Consider the following 17860-nt stretch of genomic DNA (forward strand, 5'->3'; position numbering starts at 1 on the left):
CTGAGGTTTTGGTGTCATATTCTACAATTTGCTTTTGTTCTCTCGTGGTTTGTTGAGCTTTTTCTTTTCTCAGACATCTGACTGATAATGTTTCTCTCCCAGGAAGAGGAGGCTGGTATTCGCTCACGGCTCTGAGAATAAGGTCATCTTGTAGATAAGGACACCTGCATAGTTAATCTAATCTCACAGTTTTTGCAGAAATGTGCTGACTGCAAAAACAAAAAAAACCCTCCATAAGTAAACGTCTGTGCTAAAGAGGTTTGGATAAAGTGACATCTTTAAGATAAAGTTATGATTCTCTTAAAATGAAGTGTCTGGCTCTGATGCTGTTGCTAAAAATGTGATAAATGTTGCATTTCTTCTTTGTTTGGAAGAACGTAGTTCATGCGTTTAAGCCGTGATAGCCTTCATGGGAAAAACACTTGATGGGTTTGTTCTTCTATCACATATTAAACTATAATCTCATCTTTGTACCCAACATAGTAATAAAGTCTGTGCATGATCTGTATCGAAGAGATCAAAAGGCTGAAGTGCAAATGCATTAACTGACATTCATTCACAGTCTCAATACAATAATAATTGTTAAATACCCTCAGTTTAGTAACAAATATTTAAAGGAATGACAGATTATTTCAGGGTGAAAGCTTTTGCAAAATGTCTTCTTTCATGAAAGTGACATCTTGCCTAAACTCCTGCCAAGCTGCAGACCACTGTTCAGTTTTTAAGCGACCCTGAGCGGCGTCTCTTGACACTTATTAAGACCCAAACACGGGTGTTTTTTTTGGGACCTGGCACTGTGTTTCCTGCTGTTTTTTAGTTCCCTAACATGGGTGATTTTTAGGGACCTGGCACTGTGTTTCCTGCTGTTTTTCAGTCCCCTAACATGGGTGATTTTTAGGGACCTGGCACTGTGTTTCCTGCTGTTTTTTAGTTCCCTAACATGGGTGATTTTTAGGGACCTGGCACTGTGTTTCCTGCTGTTTTTCAGTTCCCTAACATGGGTGATTTTTAGGGACCTGGCACTGTGTTTCCTGCTGTTTTTTAGTTCCCTAACTGGGGTGATTTTTAGGGACCTGGCACTGTGTTTCCTGCTGTTTTTTAGTTCCCTAACATGGGTGATTTTTAGGGACCTGGCACTGTGTTTCCTGCTGTTTTTAAGTTCCCTAACTGGGGTGATTTTTAGGGACCTGGCACTGTGTTTCCTGCTGTTTTTCAGTTCCCTAACTGGGGTGATTTTTAGGGACCTGGCACTGTGTTTCCTGCTGTTTTTTAGCCCTCAAACATGGGCGTTTTTTAGGGACTGGTCACACTGGGAAAATTGGCATAAAAAATGGTTGTCCCTGTTCTTTCCTGCCAACACTGTGCAACCAAAAACAGCTTTTTTAAGCCAAAAAATAATCTTTACCTACCCAAAACAAAGTTGTTTTTTTGCCTAAACATAACCAGGTGTAAGCTGAAACATAAAGAAAGGTGACTGAGTTGGTTATAACACTAATCTTCAAAATGGGCGGCATCGACAAGTTTGCGTGAAGATCAAAGAAAATGCTGAAAAAATTGACTTATTGTAATATTGATTACAAAATATAACTTCTGTGGTATTTTCTGATCTTATGTCCCTAACTTCCTGCCATTCGAAACATCATTCATGGTAAAGTAATAGTATTATCGAGGGTTTCTTTGAGACATCTTTCAAAAGGGGGACTTGGTCATAAATCTATGCTTTTTTGGGAGACCTGACACGGTGAAGTTTGGGTACTCGGATGTTATGATATTGTTTGACTGACTGGGAATCTGAAGAAGAAACAACAAAGCTACGAGCACAAAAGAAAATCAAGTTCCTCACATCAGCATTTGAACTTTTTTTTTAAAATTCTTTCTTTTCTTTGCAGCTCCGGTCCGTCAAATCCAAGTTCAGCAGGTAGAAAACAGGATCACCTGCAGCTCAGAGGGGGTCTACCCTGAACCTGAACTCAGCTGGTCCACAAACCCTCCATCCAACCAGACCCTCGAGAGCACCAACACAGTCCAGCAGACTGCAGAGCAGCTCTACAACATCAGCAGCTCTCTGATAGTTTCAGAGACTGATCTGGACTACAGCTGCACCGTCAGCACTCACAGAAACCAGAAGACAGCCACTTCCTTTAAACAAAGTGAGTGTTTCCAAAAACCGAAACTAGCTCCAGATTCTGATTAGAAAAAAAAACATTTCTTATCAGGTGTCTTCATTTTTGTGCTTTTTCGTTTCAGCTTCTATCAGTAGTTCAGACGCAGAAACAACAATCCCCTGCACGTCCTCAAAGGTTTCCCCAACAGACCTCATCTGGAGGTTCAACCACAGTCAGGTCGTCCTGCACCGGAGCGGGGCCGACGACCGCTACACGGCGTCAGAGGAGTGGAGGCAGCAGGTGAAGAGCGTGTCTGAATCAGGAGACCTCACACTAAAGGACTTAACGGACAAACACGAAGGGATTTACAGCTGCGAGCGCAGCGATGACGAGGAGACGTACATTACAAACACCTTTCTGAGGCTAGAGACCAGACCAGGTCCAGGTAGGTAGAAACTTTCAGTCCGTCTCATAAAGAGCTGTTATCACCTGTGATAACCGAGTGTAATTATGCGCATTAACCCTTTGAAACCTGAGCAAACTCGCTTGAGTTTTTTTTTTCGAGAATATGTGAAGAAAAAAAAATTATCAAAAAATCAGGAACAAGTTGCAAGAAAAATACCTAAAACTGAGGGGTAAAAGAAGAATATGACCTTAAGAAAGTGCTAAAAACAAAATATTTTTTCTGCAACATAATTTTAGATTTAAAAAATATATAAATATAGTACATTTATCCTTTTTTTGGTAATATTTAATAATCTTCCCACAGCTAATTTTCAAGAAGCAATAGGTTTTTAAGATTTCTGGCCCCCAGTTTTACAGTTTTATTGCAGTTTTACTGACTCTATCCAGGCTGACTGTCATTTGCTAAACTGTCATTAAGAACAGTAATTGAAAAACTGTCCTGAAATGTATCTAAATGTAGACACTAAACACTAAATAATTTAATTATTTCATTATAGCATCAAACATTATTTTTACTTGAATTTAAAATACACAGCAATCCACTTACAGCTTCATGCTACAGTTGTTGTCTTTGCACTTGTGGAAGTTTGTTAAGTAGAAAAATAAATTAACTGAATCTTTGTCTGTTTCAGGCCTCACTGGTGCTGAATGTGCTGTAATTGGAGTTACAGTTATAGCTGCTGTTGCAATAGTCTGCGGGGTACTCTACCTGAAACATAAAGAAATCATTTGCAAAAGGTTTAGACAGGTAAAAAAAACTACAGTTATAACTCAATTTATTAATCTATTGTGTGTGTGTGTGTGTGTGTGTGTTTTGTGCTAACAAAAATGTCTTTTGGACTCAGAAAGAAACAAGGAATAAAAGAGAACAAAGAAAATCAGAAGGTGAAAGTTTAAAGTAAGTATTGAAATAACAGCACTGCAGCACTGAAGGACAATAATGTTGTGATTTTACTTGCAGGCACATCTAATGTGGTCAAGTGTAGTTTACATTTGCACGGATCATTGCGAACGGCCCAACCAAAAAAATCTTTAGGTTGCGTATTTAAAAAATCCACATTTGTGCGAAAAATTTGTGAGAACGATCCTCGTGTACGCAGATCCGCAAAAACAACCGAAAAGGTGTTCTTCTGCAGAGTAAGTGTAAACGGCCCCTCAGTCTTTTTTTGCTGTACTACACAGTGTGGTAGTATCCGTATTGTAATGCACAGAAGGTGACAGTGACCTTGACCTTTGACCTCTAAACTATAATCAGTTCATCCTTGAGTCAAAGTGGATGTCTTTTTATTTTTAAGATTATTTTGGGGGCTTTTTACCCTCATTAGGTTTGACTTTATCGCGTTCACAAGAATGGGACGGACAGACGGACGAACAACCCAAACACATAATTTTTTACTTAAATACTGCGAGAAAAATCACTGAGCGATAACCTCTCTGCTCATATGACCCTCTGCGCTGTTTTTAAATACATTTCCACATCGTTACATTTATTCTCCTGTTTAAGTTTATCATCTCCTTGTAACTGCACTGTTACGCACACAGACGCATTAACGTCCTCATGTTTGCGGTGATAGTTTATTGTCCTCTCCTGAAGTTGTTTGTAATGAAGCAGAATAAATTCGGAGATTGTTCTTGATGTGTTTTAGGACTAAATCGGTTCTTTTTGTTTTTAGCAAACACCAAAATGATGAAGAAAATAAATTGTGAAGAAATGAAAAACTGAGATGAAAAACACGTCATGTGACCTGCAGCTCTGACTGTGACGACACGAACGAACCTGAGAAGTTAAATAAGCTTAAACGGAGCTGGAGGTGAACGGACCTCTCCACGCGGAAATGAAGGATGAAACGACGCTCAGGTGCACTGATATTTTAGGGAAGGATTTCCATTGCTTCACTGGAAACTCAAGGTGGCAACGCCAAAAAAACAAAAAACAAGCTGGTGGCTGAAATAATCTGAAGTTTGAGCGGGAACGTCGGAGAAGTTTTTATCCAAACTGATAAATGAAGGACGAGGACACTTTGACTCTGTCCTGTTGCTGAGCTACGGTACGATTATTTTATTTATTTATTTTGTGGGAGACTTTTGACTGTGAAGTTCGGCCTGCTGTTCCTCCTCCTCCTCCGTCTTTGTGCTCCACAGGAGGAAAAAAAATGGTAAAGAAGTCATTTTTTTAAAAAGCACACACCAAAAAAGGAGGAAAAAGTGACTACTGTGGTTTGTCCATAAAAACAGAAGTTGTATAAATAAACTTCGAGTCACCGTTAGCTGGATTTTTACAGCTGAATCATCCGTGTCATTTGGACATCTCGTATAAATAGACAATCAATGATAATTATGTATATATATATAAAAGGTTAAATCTGACAAAAATCAACACTACGTCATTTGAAGTCGTGTCCACTTGCTCTAACACGACTCAGTCTTTAGTTGTAAAAGTCCAGTGTGTAAAATTTTGGGAGCTTTAGTGGCATCTAGTGGTGAGAGTCTGTTTTTGATTTGTCCGTTCTGGGCTACTGTAGAAAGACGGCGGCGCAAACATGGCGATCACCATGAGCTTAATTTATAGAGCACTTCTCATACAATGAAGGCAGCTCGAAGTGCTTCACAAAAAAAAAAAAGAATTAATTAATTTAAAAAATATATATAAATAATATATAAAAGTTGAAGTAAAAAGTATAGACCGGTAAAAACAGTAATAAAAAAAGAGGTATTAATATAAAATAATTAAAATAATGACATCAATTAAAAGTCAAACTAAATAAAAAAGTTTTCAGCCGAGTTTAAAAAAATGTTTACTTACTCAAAAACGCAATGATTCTTAATTTCAGAAAACACATTATTTTCTAAAAAAAACAAAAACCTGCAAAAGCAAGTAAAGCGCCGGGACGCTGCGTTTTATTGCATCGCTTAATCAACATATCCTCCTAAATCCTAAATATTTTGATCTACTCTGTACACACGACATCTTTTGCACGTTTTAACCGTCCTGGAGGAGGGATCCCTCCTCAGTTGCTCTTCCTGAGGTTTCAACCATTTTCTCTCCCCCGTTAATGAGGATTTTTGGGAGTTTTTCCTTAGTCTCTGTGAGGGTCAAAGGGCAGAGCAATGTCATACGTTTTAAGCCCTCCGAGGCTAACTTTTATTTGTCATATTGGATTTTATACATGAAATTGATACTGAATTGAAATGTATATTTGTGCAGCTCTTTGGGGCTGCTGTGATTGGACTATAATGACCTTTGACTTGCCTAATCTGTAAAGCACTATGGGTTGCCCTTGGGTGTTAAATATGCTTTACAAATACGTTTTTGTGACTAAATGCTACACATTGCACTCTTAAATGTTTTGTAATCTGAGCCAAAGTGATTCAGAGTCAAACATCCTGACAACTGCTGTATGGATTATCTTGAATTTTGGTACAAATGAGATTTTTCTGTCATATTTAAATTAATGCAGGTGCGACTGTGATTTAACGCTCTGTGTTGCTGCGATCTAAAAATAATTCTTCTTTGTTTGTGGTTCTGAACGTTGTAAAAGCTCCATGTAAATCATTGTTATGATTGTTTGTATTGTGCGCATTAAGCTGCCTTTTGCTTTATTTTTGATACGTTTTTATGTTGTGTATGCACATGAGAAACTCAACATGCTTGTAGCTTTAAGTATCGGAGCGCACGTGTTGTCTTACTGACCTCCTCTGGATGAAAGTTTAAGTTCAGCGAGTTCACTTCGACATGACGGCAGAGAGACGGGGACTTCATGCACTGGAGGTCCAAACAAAACAAACCGCATTACTGGAGCTGCTATAGATCAAAATGTTCTGTAACAAAACATGCCCGGTTAAATAAGGTTCAAAAATCTTGTTAACGTTGGAGCAAAAATGGAAGTGGAGTCATTTTTTTTGTGTATTTTTACTTTGTTGAAATCAAGCTTTTCTTTTTGGATCTTTTGTTATTCTTGTTTGGGTTTTTTTGTTTATTTTAATAAAATCATATTTATTGAAATCTGTAATGATGTCTACTAACCTTTTAACACTTTTTTGGTTGATGGCAGTGAATTTATGATTTCATTCATAGAGGTTTCTATAAACATTTTAAGACATGAACATTTATTTTAAGATTTAACTGCTTTGTTTTGCCTTTATCTGTGATCCACACATTTTCTGAACTACTGTTACGTGCTGTGATTGTTTACATTATTTAATCTTATTTCATGTTTTGTATTTATTCCTTTTAATCTTTGCTCAGAGGACTTTGTAGCTTCGGTATATTAATTATAATTGAATGGGTATAAAGGGCTGTAAAAGGGTGTAAAAGGTGTCTCAGCATCTACGCTTCAGAAGAGAGCCAATCCTTACTAATGAATCTGCCTAGTTGAGATTTCAGTGTCAGACCAGTTAGGCAGCTTTGTTGTGAGCACTGATACCCGTGTTGATCCGCATTTTTCCCGTGCGGTGTACAGTATCGGCAGAGGAAATATAACAGCAAGATGACCGAGGTGGAGTGTGTCATGTTGGTCCTGACCTTCCTGCAGACACTTGCAAGAAAAGGTGAGTGAGGCGTTCACAGCCCGTCTGATCTTATCCAGTCTGAAACAGCAGACATGTCATGGTTACTGTGAGCAGAGGGAGCAAAAACACCAAGAAATATGAAAAATAAATACTAAGAAGATTGGTTACAACAAGAAAAAGCAAGCAAGTAGTATCTAATTGCTTACTTTTAAGATATTATCCTTTGAAAACAGACTTTTGTTGATACTAATAGTGACAATTTGCACATGGAAACTGTTTTTCAAAGTAAACTGTTCCTGGAAATACAGTCAGCTACCGAGTTTCATGCTTAAATCACAATAAGCATAGTACAGTATGGCACTGGAGGCAGAAATCAAATAAAAGATATATGCATATGACTATAAACACACAGAGTTAGACAGACAGATATCTGTGTTTTTTGTGTCTGAAATATTGTGGATGTCTTGTGCATCATGTTATACATATGTTCCTTAATTCAGTCCTTTCTATTTGCTATAAAACTAAGTTCTGTTGGTTTCAGTGTTTGGCTGCACAGCAGTGTCCGTATTGACTTTAAATGAGTTTTATAACAAACTTATACTGTAACTGAGTTAGATAAACAATAACTTTAGCAACTAAAAAAACACACAAAATATCGAGATGTGTTTTTATCAGGTAAAATGTCAAGTGGCAGAGCAGGTACTTTTTTTATGGAAAATCCAAAAAAAATGGTTTAGAAAAATATCTTTTGAGAGTGGAGTATTTAAAAAAATCCATTGTGGCTTATGAATGGACTGTCAGCTTTAAATGGCATCCTGATGAACTTGATTAACACACACACACACACACACACACACACACACACACACACACACACACACACACACACACACAGTGAAACCTGATCTGAATACTTTCCTTTGTTTAACACTGTAAGCTTTTAATCTGAGCCAGTACTACAACCTGCAGCTGCCGTGTTTTAAATTCCTGACTGTAACATTACCGAAAAATGCCAAAACCCGACCCATGTGTCATTACAAGCGCCAGTCAGCAGCAATCTTTTTTATTACTATTTTGGTTATTGTTATTAGAAATGAAAAATCTTTTCTTTACTTGTAAAGATAAACTTATAAACTAAAATATTTTTTAAAATATATTTATAATTCTAGCTTTTATAGAAATGTATTTCATTATTATAACCACTGCTAGAAGTGGAAGAAGAAAAACTGATCAGTCAGTATCATGGCAGTATTGTATCAAGACACTGTGGCTGACTGATTATTGATTGATTGATTGATTCTTTTTTTATTAGATAAATTATTAATATTACAAATTAAAAAATAACTTTTGGTAGCCTCATAGAATAATAAAATCAATATCTTTTTCAATCCACCATAACTAATTTACTGCAAAAAAACAGTGATTTACTGTGAGATGAACAACGTGAAAATTGTATCTTATTGGATAAAATAAATGTTAAGAAAGTTTTCCTTTAGGGACAAAATTTGCACTCGAAAAAAGGTAATAAATTGCGATATATCACAATTTATGTTGTAGCAACACTCAGCACACTGAAACACATTTAAATCAGAATAATATTGTGTCTTGTAGTTCTGTAGAAAGAAAATAGTTCCTACACGAAACTGCTCACAGCGAGGTCTGCGGGTTATATCGAGTAAACAGGTCGTCAATTCTGCAAAGGGACATCGATGTTGAGTTTTTTAAACGTATTTTTGATGCTTTGAGCACCGTAAGCCGAGTGACGTCTAGTTCTTTAATACTGGAGAGAAAGCAGACATCTCAACAGCTCACACCGAAACCGTCTACACTGACAAATAACACTTCAGGTGGAAGAGAGAAAATGTGTATTTCTGATCAACTGTCCCGTTGAAGACAGCTGTCTTGGATTCAGCTGCTATTTTCCTGAAGGTTATGGATCTGAACTTTGTAAAGTGGCTCTTTTATTTCATGTTTTTGCAGATCCTGAGGTGTTCTGTGATTTCGGTAAGAGCTGCATCTTACCGTGTAGCTTTGAGGCCGGATATGATTCACTGATCCACTGGTATCAGCAGAAGGAAGCAGAAATTTCCGTCCACTCATTTTATCATGAAAAAGTCCAGCTCGACCTCCAGGACGAGCGTTTCAGAGGCAGGACATCGCTGTTTGAGGACCAGATCTCCAAAGGAAACGCCTCCCTGGAGCTGTCGGGGGTGGAGGTTCAGGACCAGGGCAGATATAAGTGCTACACCAGCACCACCAGAGGAGAGGAGTCCTTTATCCACCTGAGAGTGGACGGTACGAAAAACACAGTTACACAGAAAACACTTTCTTTTTTCTATATTTGCAGAGTAATTGTTCCAATGTTGTCACCTTTGTCCAGTTGGTATACAGATTTTCCTTTTTATTTATGTTCATTACTAAACACTTCAACTTTGAACACGATTTCTTTCAAAAATATGGGGCGAAAGGAGCAACTTGGCAAGAAATGTTCCAGAAACTGCAAGAAATTAGTAAATTAAGTACATCATTTTTGAAAAAGCTTGGGAAAACATGTCTAGGGAAAAACTATACTCATAATATTCAGAATTTTTTAATTTAAATTATGATGCAAAGTGATGATAATTTTTAGGCATTTACTTTCTTTGAAAGAACAAATTTTCAGGGGATTATCTTTTTACAAATTTCTTGATAATTTTGGGGTTTATTCTGTTGCTCTGCCTTCTTGGCATGTTTTTTGGATGAAATCTATTTGCTCAGGTTTTAAAGGGTTAAATGTTATCTCCCACATTACCACCTCTACAGCAATTTCGTATACAGCAAATCCTTATTTTCTCTTTCTTTTCTTTGCAGCTCCAGTTGGTGAAGTTAGTATTCAGCAGGTAGAAAACAGGATCACCTGCAGCTCAGAGGGGATCTACCCTGAACCTGAACTCAGCTGGTCCACAAACCCTCCATCCAACCAGACCCTCCAGACCAAAACCAGAGTCCAGCAGACTGCAGAGCAGCTCTACAACATCAGCAGCTCTCTGATAGTTTCAGAGACTAACGTGGACTACAGCTGCACCGTCAGCACTCGCAGAAACAAGATGACAGCCACTTTGTTTAAACCAAGTAAGTGTCTTTAAAATAAATCACTTCCTTTGTTTTTAACGTTTTTCAGAGCAAATACTGATAGTATCTGTCACCTGATATAACATGAAATCACTAGTTTACCCCTTTGAAAGCTTTGAAACACAAAAAAAACCCAACAGAAAAGGCACTGAGTAACTAAATAAGAAATGACAAAAAAACAAACCGCATGAAATAAAAACTTATTAAATTTCCAAAACATTAAATTTCCTGAAAATTAGCACACACAAAAAAATGTAAAAAAAAAGAAAAAAAAAGAAAAAGGAAATATATAAATATAAATATAAATATAAATATAAATATAAATATATATATATATAAATATAAATATAAATATAAATATAAATATATATATATATATATATATATGATATAATAGAATCAAAAATTGACAAAAAGGTAATATTTTTCTAGTAATGTATTATCTACGGAAGCCCAGAAGGGCACGTGAGGGTTTTTTCTGGTGGACCATTTTCTAAGTCCAAAAAATGTTTGTTCATGTGTGAAATAGCGTTATTTTGTTTTGTCTTTTAGTGAGAAAAAAAAAATTAAATGAATTTTTTCTGTTTTTTTGGCCGAGAAATACATTTTTTGGCAACATTTTTTTTTCCTGGTGCTTCATGCTTTAGTATTAATCATTGTAGTTGTTGAGGTTTTAGTTGAAAATTCAAATAACAAGACTGTTTTTGTTTCAGACCGTTCAAATGTTCCAGCTATTGTATGCGGGGTGATTGGAGCCATTTTGGGCATTGCAGTACTTGGAGGCATGGTATACTGTAATTATAACAACAGGCAAGTACATCTTTTATTCTGAAAAAGATGCAATGGTGCCCTATAACCAACATTTCATGAGTTGTTACAACGGTATTTTCAGATACTCAAATAGTGTGCACACTAGATGATGCTCACACAAGTGGAGGTAATAATGTCAGTTTACCTGCACTTGTGTGTTGTTTTGGGCCCAAGCACATAATTAATTACTTTGCACACGTTTGGCTGTATTGATAACACTGTGATGCCAGTTGAGTTATTATAGATCATTATATATGCATTTATTAATGTAAATGTGTATTGACTGGTGAAACAAAGTCAAATTTTCTTAATGTAACAATAGTATTGGATTTTATATGAGTCAATTCATGAGCTCAAATCTACTTTAACATCTTGAAAAGATGAACTTAAGTCAACACAGCTGTGATATTTTATACTCAAGACACGTAAATTAGAGATTATTTTGGGCTTGATGTGTTTAAGCTCTAAATTTCACTCCGTTTTGTTTGCAGACAACAAAATGAGATCATTTAAAAGACAGGACGTCAACTAGGGAACGACAAAGAAGAAGGCATGTGTCACCACACCACGGTGCTGACAAAATATAACTGTGTTAAATGACGTGAACAAATAGAGATTTATGTAGAATTACAAAGAAAATGCTACTTTAAACAAAAGAGCAAAATGAAGTATCAAACGTCTACACTGAGGATTGAAGGATTAAATTATACCTGATGCATTTATTTACTGCACTTAAACTTGAAGAGGAAGCATTCAAACGTTTTGGAGCCGTTTGGCAAACATCCTTATCAAGACCGATTATCAAAGACAAAGACTTTGAGGCTCTGCAGGGATTTTTTTGGAGACTCCAGCTCATGAAGTAAAGCATGTTGTTCCTGCCCTACATCATGTCCTGATGCTCCATTCAGGCTAAACGGTGGAGAAAAAGTAAAAGCTAAAAGTGGACTCGCAGACTGTTGGGCTGGAGCAAAAGGCAGCTCTGGTTTTCCTGTAAAAGCACAAGTCGGATATCTTATCAGTCACAGACTTTAATGCAGCTTTGCTGCCAGCTTGTGGTCATTTATGAGTGAAAGGTGTACTATGGTGCTCAGAAGTCAAAATGAAGGCAGTTTGGGGTCAGTGAATAATTTTCAGCCATAAAAATAGAAATGACACTGAATTTTTATTTTCTTTTATTATCACACAAGTGATTTCTGGATTTTGTGTTTTGTATGTTGTTGGGTTTTGTGTGTGTGTGTGGTTGTTTCAGATTTTAAACATTACATATATAATAACTAAGGATGCTTTTACGTTTTTTTGTCCATTTGTTTATTAACCGTAAACCTAGTTTCTTATTTATTGGTTCATATTTAATGTCATAGCGAGGAGAAAGAAGCTGCCAGCATGAGTCAGTATAAACTTTAAATGAGATTGTCCTGAAAAAGTTCTAGTTTCTCAAACTAATATTTAACTTTAACAGCAAACTTTCACTGTAATATTTGCTCTAAGTTTATATTGCTTTACAGCAATATGCACGTTTGAGATTTTAACAACAGCTGACAAAAAAAAAAATAACTGAAGACATATGAAGCAGGGTTTAACCATATCACATGATGTTCATCAGACGATTTTATACAAATGAATGAACTTTGACAGGAGACAGGAATTTAGAGTCTGGGATTAGCATCCAGAGAGCTGGATTTGGTTAAACTTGACCTCCTTTCATCAATTTTTTTCTCTCTATGGCTCCTCCCGCACATTTACTGTAAGTTTACAGGTATTTTTCAGTCCTGTTGGTCTGACCAAGAGCTGATCATCACCTTTAAATAAATGATCCCAACGCTGCTGAAAAAACATCAGCTTGACCATCTGAAAATGGCTTAAGGCAATGGCAGAAGAAATGACCCCAAAATTAGCAAGAAAACTTTTTTTTATAGAAAAAATCTGCTAATTAGTTAAAATAATAACAACAATAATAATAATAAATATATGCATTAAAAAGGGGGGAAAGAAAGAAGAAAATGACCTTTAAAACGTGCTTAAAAATTCTGGAAAAAATGTGATTATGATGATAATAAATATATTTTTTTCTTTTTCCCTTGACATATTTCAAAAATAATGAAACAAATCGCACTGATTTGGGTTAAATTCAAAGGGATTCAAAGGGTTAAATATCTGTAAAAGTAAGAAAAACGGAGCCAAAAAGAACCGGCTTACCTTGACGTGGACGGAGTGGTTTTTGGGTCTCAGGCCCTCTAATCACGGACACTTGAAGCAGGAGAGAAACGTCGTAAAAATACCGACGCGTTTCAGCGCAGTGGTCTTCGTCAGCCTGCTGCGGTCGTGCGCAGGTGTGTTGATAAAAATACAGGTAGATTTCAAAGGTTTCTGAGAGCAGGAAGAAACGTAATGTCGCTCCAGGTCTCAAACGGTAAAATCCTGGACGGTGTCCGTGTTTTTGTCCGGCAGTCTCGCGTTATCACCTTGTAGGTCGGACAGAGAGGAACCGTTTTACCTGTGACAGGTGTACACGGCGCCGGACCGGGAAATGAGGTCATTAGCAGTAACACGACTCCACATCTCCCACTTTTACAAGATCTCAATTTCTTAACGGAGATCTTGTAAAAGTTAACGATTCTCCTATCGGCCATAGTTCACGGTAGCGTAAGTGCCGTGTTAGCTAGCATAAGCTAAGCTAACGTTAGCTTGTCATCGTTGAAACGATTGAAAGATTAGAAAAGTTGCTCAAAAGGTCCCTTCTGAATCAAAACAGGCAAGAGACAACAGTCCCAAATGTTTGCGTTTGATAAAGTCCGTGTTTTTTGGAGGGGGTTTAAAAAAATATTTATTCCCGCTAAGCGCCGAATCTCTCAGATTGGCCCGGCCGCCATTTTGCACATCTTGGACGCCACTGACGTCATGTTTGATTACGTCATATCATTCCTGAACTCCGCCTTTGAAGTTTCATTACGTCACTACATTCGTCACGTTCAAGCGTGAAAAGCACAAACAGAACTCGCGTTAAACATCAGTCACATTAACATTAGTCAGCATTAGTCTGGTTTGCCTTTGATATAATCAAATCCAATCAGTTATCATTACCTGCTGGCATGGAAATCAATAATTGGATGGTGGCAGCCTCTTCATCTCCCACTCCCACTGTTGTCCCATATGAGCGGGTCATTAATCTTCCTTCCTCTTCATTTTACAGAGGTGTCCCAGATTTTGTGACAAGGTATTTCCACAATTATGCTCTTTCCGTAGTTAGTGAGGAAAGTCGTTTAAATGAAACACCTGACCCAGAATCACAGCAGCCAGGTGACATAGACTGAAAGTATCAAAGTAGCAACGTATGGTTTTCTCCGGGTGCTCCGGTTTTTCCAAACTCTAATTAAATGAGAACATTTTTTTTTATTAATAGCCAACAGTTCCCTTTCAAGTTGTGTGTAAACTTTTTTCCATTTCCATTAGAGACCAGCTGACATTCAACAGGCTGCCCATTTTGCATTAACGCGGCTCCAAGCCTAAAAAAATAAATAAATAAATAGAAAAAGTTCCCTCTCAAACTGTGCATAATCCTATTCTGTCTCTGTTAGGGCCCCACTGACATATGTAACCAGTTTCTCCCAAATGCTAATTAAAAAAGCTCCAAAACAAAACAATGATTATAATAACACATTCATATATACATATTTTAATAAAGTCCCTCATGCACCATTGTAATTATGTGACTCCATGAGCCAAATATGGTCAAAATGACCTCATCAGGTGGAAAATAGTCAAAATGACAAATTCAGAGTCAAAAGCCCAGAATGACACCCAGAAATAATACAAGTCCTGTTTTTCTGCTCTGATGGCTGTGGGATCAAAAATGTCAGTTTGAATGGGTTTCAATGGAGCATTTTTGGACCTGAACAGTCTGAATGTAACTATTTAGTTTCCACAGTGTATTTTAGACTTATTGTAGGAGCTGAGCTGCAAATTCACTGATTAAACTCAAATACACAATCTGGACTACATTTAGGACACATGCATCAACACAGACAAAACTGAAAAAATGAGCGAATGAAAAGCACGTAAATTGTGTTACGCAATCGCGAGGCGTCAGGCACAAAAACAAAACCAGAGATTAGGATTTGGATTTTAACAGAAGACATGTACACAGACAGGGGGCAGGCTGCTGCTATGAAGCTTGCTGAAGCAGGAAGCAGTCCTGTCCCTCCAGGACGTCTCTCCAGGTCGCGGTGGTTTTGCAAATTTGAGAAGATATTTTCACTTTCACTTGAGCACAGACGATGACGTCATCATTGCGTAGTTAAAAAAATCACGTGTTAAAAGGCGGAGAGCAGTTTGCTGCGCAGTGCAGAGGACGCGAGGCACGCGTGAGCTCCTCAGGATACTTCGTCACTTTATGGGATGTTTTTAACAACATTTTCCTGCACAACATGAAAAGAAATCAGCTGTGGGTTTGTTTGTTGTTTGTTGTTTTTGTTTTTTTTACTTGGCGTTAAGAAAGAGTGGGAACCATAAAGGCAGCGAGGTCTGGACTGGTTCCCAGCGTGACATTTTTGGTATCACGTGAAACCGAACAGGACGAATCGTTTTTGGACAGATGTGATCCAGCACGGACCTCAGGATGAGCCGCATTAAGGGGTTAATGGTAATTTTACTGTCCGTCCTGCGGAGTGCTGTCGGAGGAGGTAAGTGAGGCGCTCCTCCATCATTATATTCCCTCCACAGACTTTGTTTACTGTCTCATATTGATCCACACAGTTAATCCTCATTCCTAATTTACAGCTTTTGAAACGCAAACTCATGTCCAAAACCAGGTTTCACACCCAGTCTTACTCCAGACAAAGAGGGGACTCCCACTCACGTGATCTTGTTCAGACAAAAAAAGTAAAAAATTAAATATATCAATATAATATATAATATAATGTATAATTAAATATATCAATATAAATGATAAATAATATAAATATATAATAAATAAATAATATAAATATATCAATATATATGTGTTTGTTAGTGTTTCTTTCTATATTCTAAAATACAAATATAAACTACAAACCACATCCAATGACAAACCCTCACACACACACACACACACACACAACTGTTATACAATCACACACGTACAACAGTTACAAATATGGATGTTATCCATGTCAAGGTTATGTTGGGTAAGTATTTATGCAGTCTGTTTTTTTTTGGGGGGTTCTTCTTCTTGTTTGTTTATGTTTTCATTTATTATTTTTTTATTTACTTTATTCTATTTTATTTAAATTTTATTTTTTATTCTATTTATTTATTATTATTTTTTTCCCCTCTTTTTTACTTACTCATTTCCTGCCTGCTTCCACCATTAATACTGTTGTAAATACTTGCAGCTGTCATTATTGTAGTTAGCATTGTTGAAAACCCGAAATCTCGCCCGTGTGTCTCTTTAAGTGTTTCTCATGATTATTGGTTCAAGGACAGAAAAATTACAGGAAAAGTTAAGCTGGTGTTTTTGCTGAAAAGCACAAAGATAATGTGCGTTTGACGAGGAGGTTAATATTATTTAGCTCAGTTTTTCTGCTCTGGTTTCTTCAGATTTCCAGTATTTTGTTTGTGTGATTCGTGGAAAAATGCAGATGCTCTCGATGATGGCTTAACTTTTTAAAATGGTTGATTTCTGCACAAACCCGGGACACGTTGTTGTGTAAGTTAAAGCTCTCTCTGAGCGGTCAGCGGCCTTCAGTGATTTAACTGCACCTTTACAGCATGAGCTCAACTCGAGCGCAACCTCGACCAAATAAGCACCCGGTACCATACACAGCCCTTTAAAAAAAACCCAAAATAACCGTCAAAGCTCGTGGAATCAAGCCCGTCAGCCGCTGAAGTCTTTCAGTGGGACCTCTATTGGTAACCTCATATATTTTGAGAGCCCGCTCGGATTAACTGCTATTTTTCCCCAAACTGAACCTAAATGAGCGTCTTTTTCATTTTGTCTCAGATGTTGAGGTGTCCTGTGTTTTCATGGGGAGTTGCATCTTACCGTGCAGCCTCCAGGTCAACGGTGAGGTGATCATCCACTGGATCCAGCTGAAAGCAGGACAAACTCCTGTCCTCTCCTACTACAGCAACCAGGACCAGCTGGCAAACCAGAACCAGCGCTTCAAAAACAGGACGTCGCTGTTCAAGGACCAGATCTCCAGAGGAAACGCCTCGCTGCGGCTGACAGCGGTGGAGCTTCAGGACCAGAGCAGGTACAGGTGCTCCACCAGCACCACCGGAGCAAACAAGGACTCGTTCATCAACCTGAGAGTGGACGGTACGAGAAACACTCAGTTAATACGCACGATTATTACCATCTCAGTTAACCCTTAACGCCTGGATCAGCATCGGTTTTCTTGTGCTGCAGCATTAAACTTTTCAAATGTGAGCAAACTTGTTAGATTTTTTCAAAATGTGGAAAAAACCTAAATGAGCAACTTGGCAAGAAATGTTCATGGACTGCAAAAAATTAGTAAAAGGTGACGAAAAAAGATCTGCAAAATAGCTGCGGGGATATATTAGATATTAATAAAAAAATAAATAAAAATGTAAAAAAAAAAAACTATTTAAACTACTATACTACTAAAATATTTATAATTATCTTAATATTTTATTTAAATTTGTTTACAGACAAAAAAACCAAATTATTATTTTTTATTATTAATTAAATAATAATATTACTCATTATAATTTTTTTTTGTATCACCTCCTTGAGGTAAAGTCCATGTCTTTATAAAACTTTTCTTTCCTTTGTATTATTATTATAATTTTTTTTATTTTTTTTTTTATTTTCAGGTAATTTTCCTGTAACGTTTTGCAAATTTCTTGCTAATTTGGGGCCA

The 17860-nt window shown here is 37.1% G+C and overlaps 2 protein-coding genes and 1 long non-coding RNA gene across 11 annotated transcripts in view; 2 read left to right on the forward strand and 1 right to left on the reverse strand.

Moving 5' to 3' along the window:
• The window catches only part of LOC121938109 (butyrophilin-like protein 3), an 11970-nt gene extending 5390 nt beyond the window's left edge, over window positions 1-6580 (forward strand). Inside the window, exons 4-8 of one of the 2 annotated variants that reach the window (XM_088071625.1) lie at window positions 1890-2150; window positions 2248-2550; window positions 3203-3318; window positions 3416-3468; window positions 4244-6580. In XM_088071625.1, the coding sequence (XP_087927751.1) occupies window positions 1890-2150; window positions 2248-2550; window positions 3203-3318; window positions 3416-3468; window positions 4244-4277 (767 nt within the window). In that variant the 3' untranslated portion in view covers window positions 4278-6580. The remainder of the gene's footprint in view (window positions 1-1889; window positions 2151-2247; window positions 2551-3202; window positions 3319-3415; window positions 3469-4243) is intronic. The other variant, XM_088071626.1, reaches the window with a different exon arrangement.
• The window catches only part of LOC148186094 (uncharacterized), a 10424-nt gene extending 1183 nt beyond the window's left edge, over window positions 1-9241 (reverse strand). The window contains exons 1-2 of the long non-coding RNA XR_015775276.1: window positions 9102-9241; window positions 7093-7157 (exon numbers count right to left, since the gene is read on the reverse strand). This is a non-coding gene — a long non-coding RNA (uncharacterized LOC148186094). The remainder of the gene's footprint in view (window positions 1-7092; window positions 7158-9101) is intronic.
• LOC121965372 (CD276 antigen-like) overlaps window positions 6982-17860 on the forward strand; it is a 40061-nt gene continuing 29182 nt past the window's right edge. For 3 of the 8 annotated variants that reach the window (XM_088071618.1, XM_088071620.1, XM_088071617.1), the window contains exons 1-4: window positions 6983-7118; window positions 9060-9374; window positions 9930-10190; window positions 16978-17295. In XM_088071618.1, coding sequence (XP_087927744.1) covers window positions 7058-7118; window positions 9060-9374; window positions 9930-10190; window positions 16978-17295 — 955 coding nt within the window. In that variant the 5' untranslated portion in view covers window positions 6983-7057. Of the gene's footprint in view, window positions 7119-9059; window positions 9375-9929; window positions 10191-16977; window positions 17296-17860 lie in introns of all 8 variants that reach the window. The other 5 variants (XR_015775275.1, XM_088071621.1, XR_015775274.1 and 2 more) reach the window with 3 other exon arrangements.

Source organism: Plectropomus leopardus, chromosome 21 (assembly GCF_026936395.1).
Source record: "Plectropomus leopardus strain MGB_pleo_1.0 chromosome 21, ASM2693639v1, whole genome shotgun sequence".
Taxonomy (NCBI): domain Eukaryota; kingdom Metazoa; phylum Chordata; class Actinopteri; order Perciformes; family Serranidae; genus Plectropomus; species Plectropomus leopardus.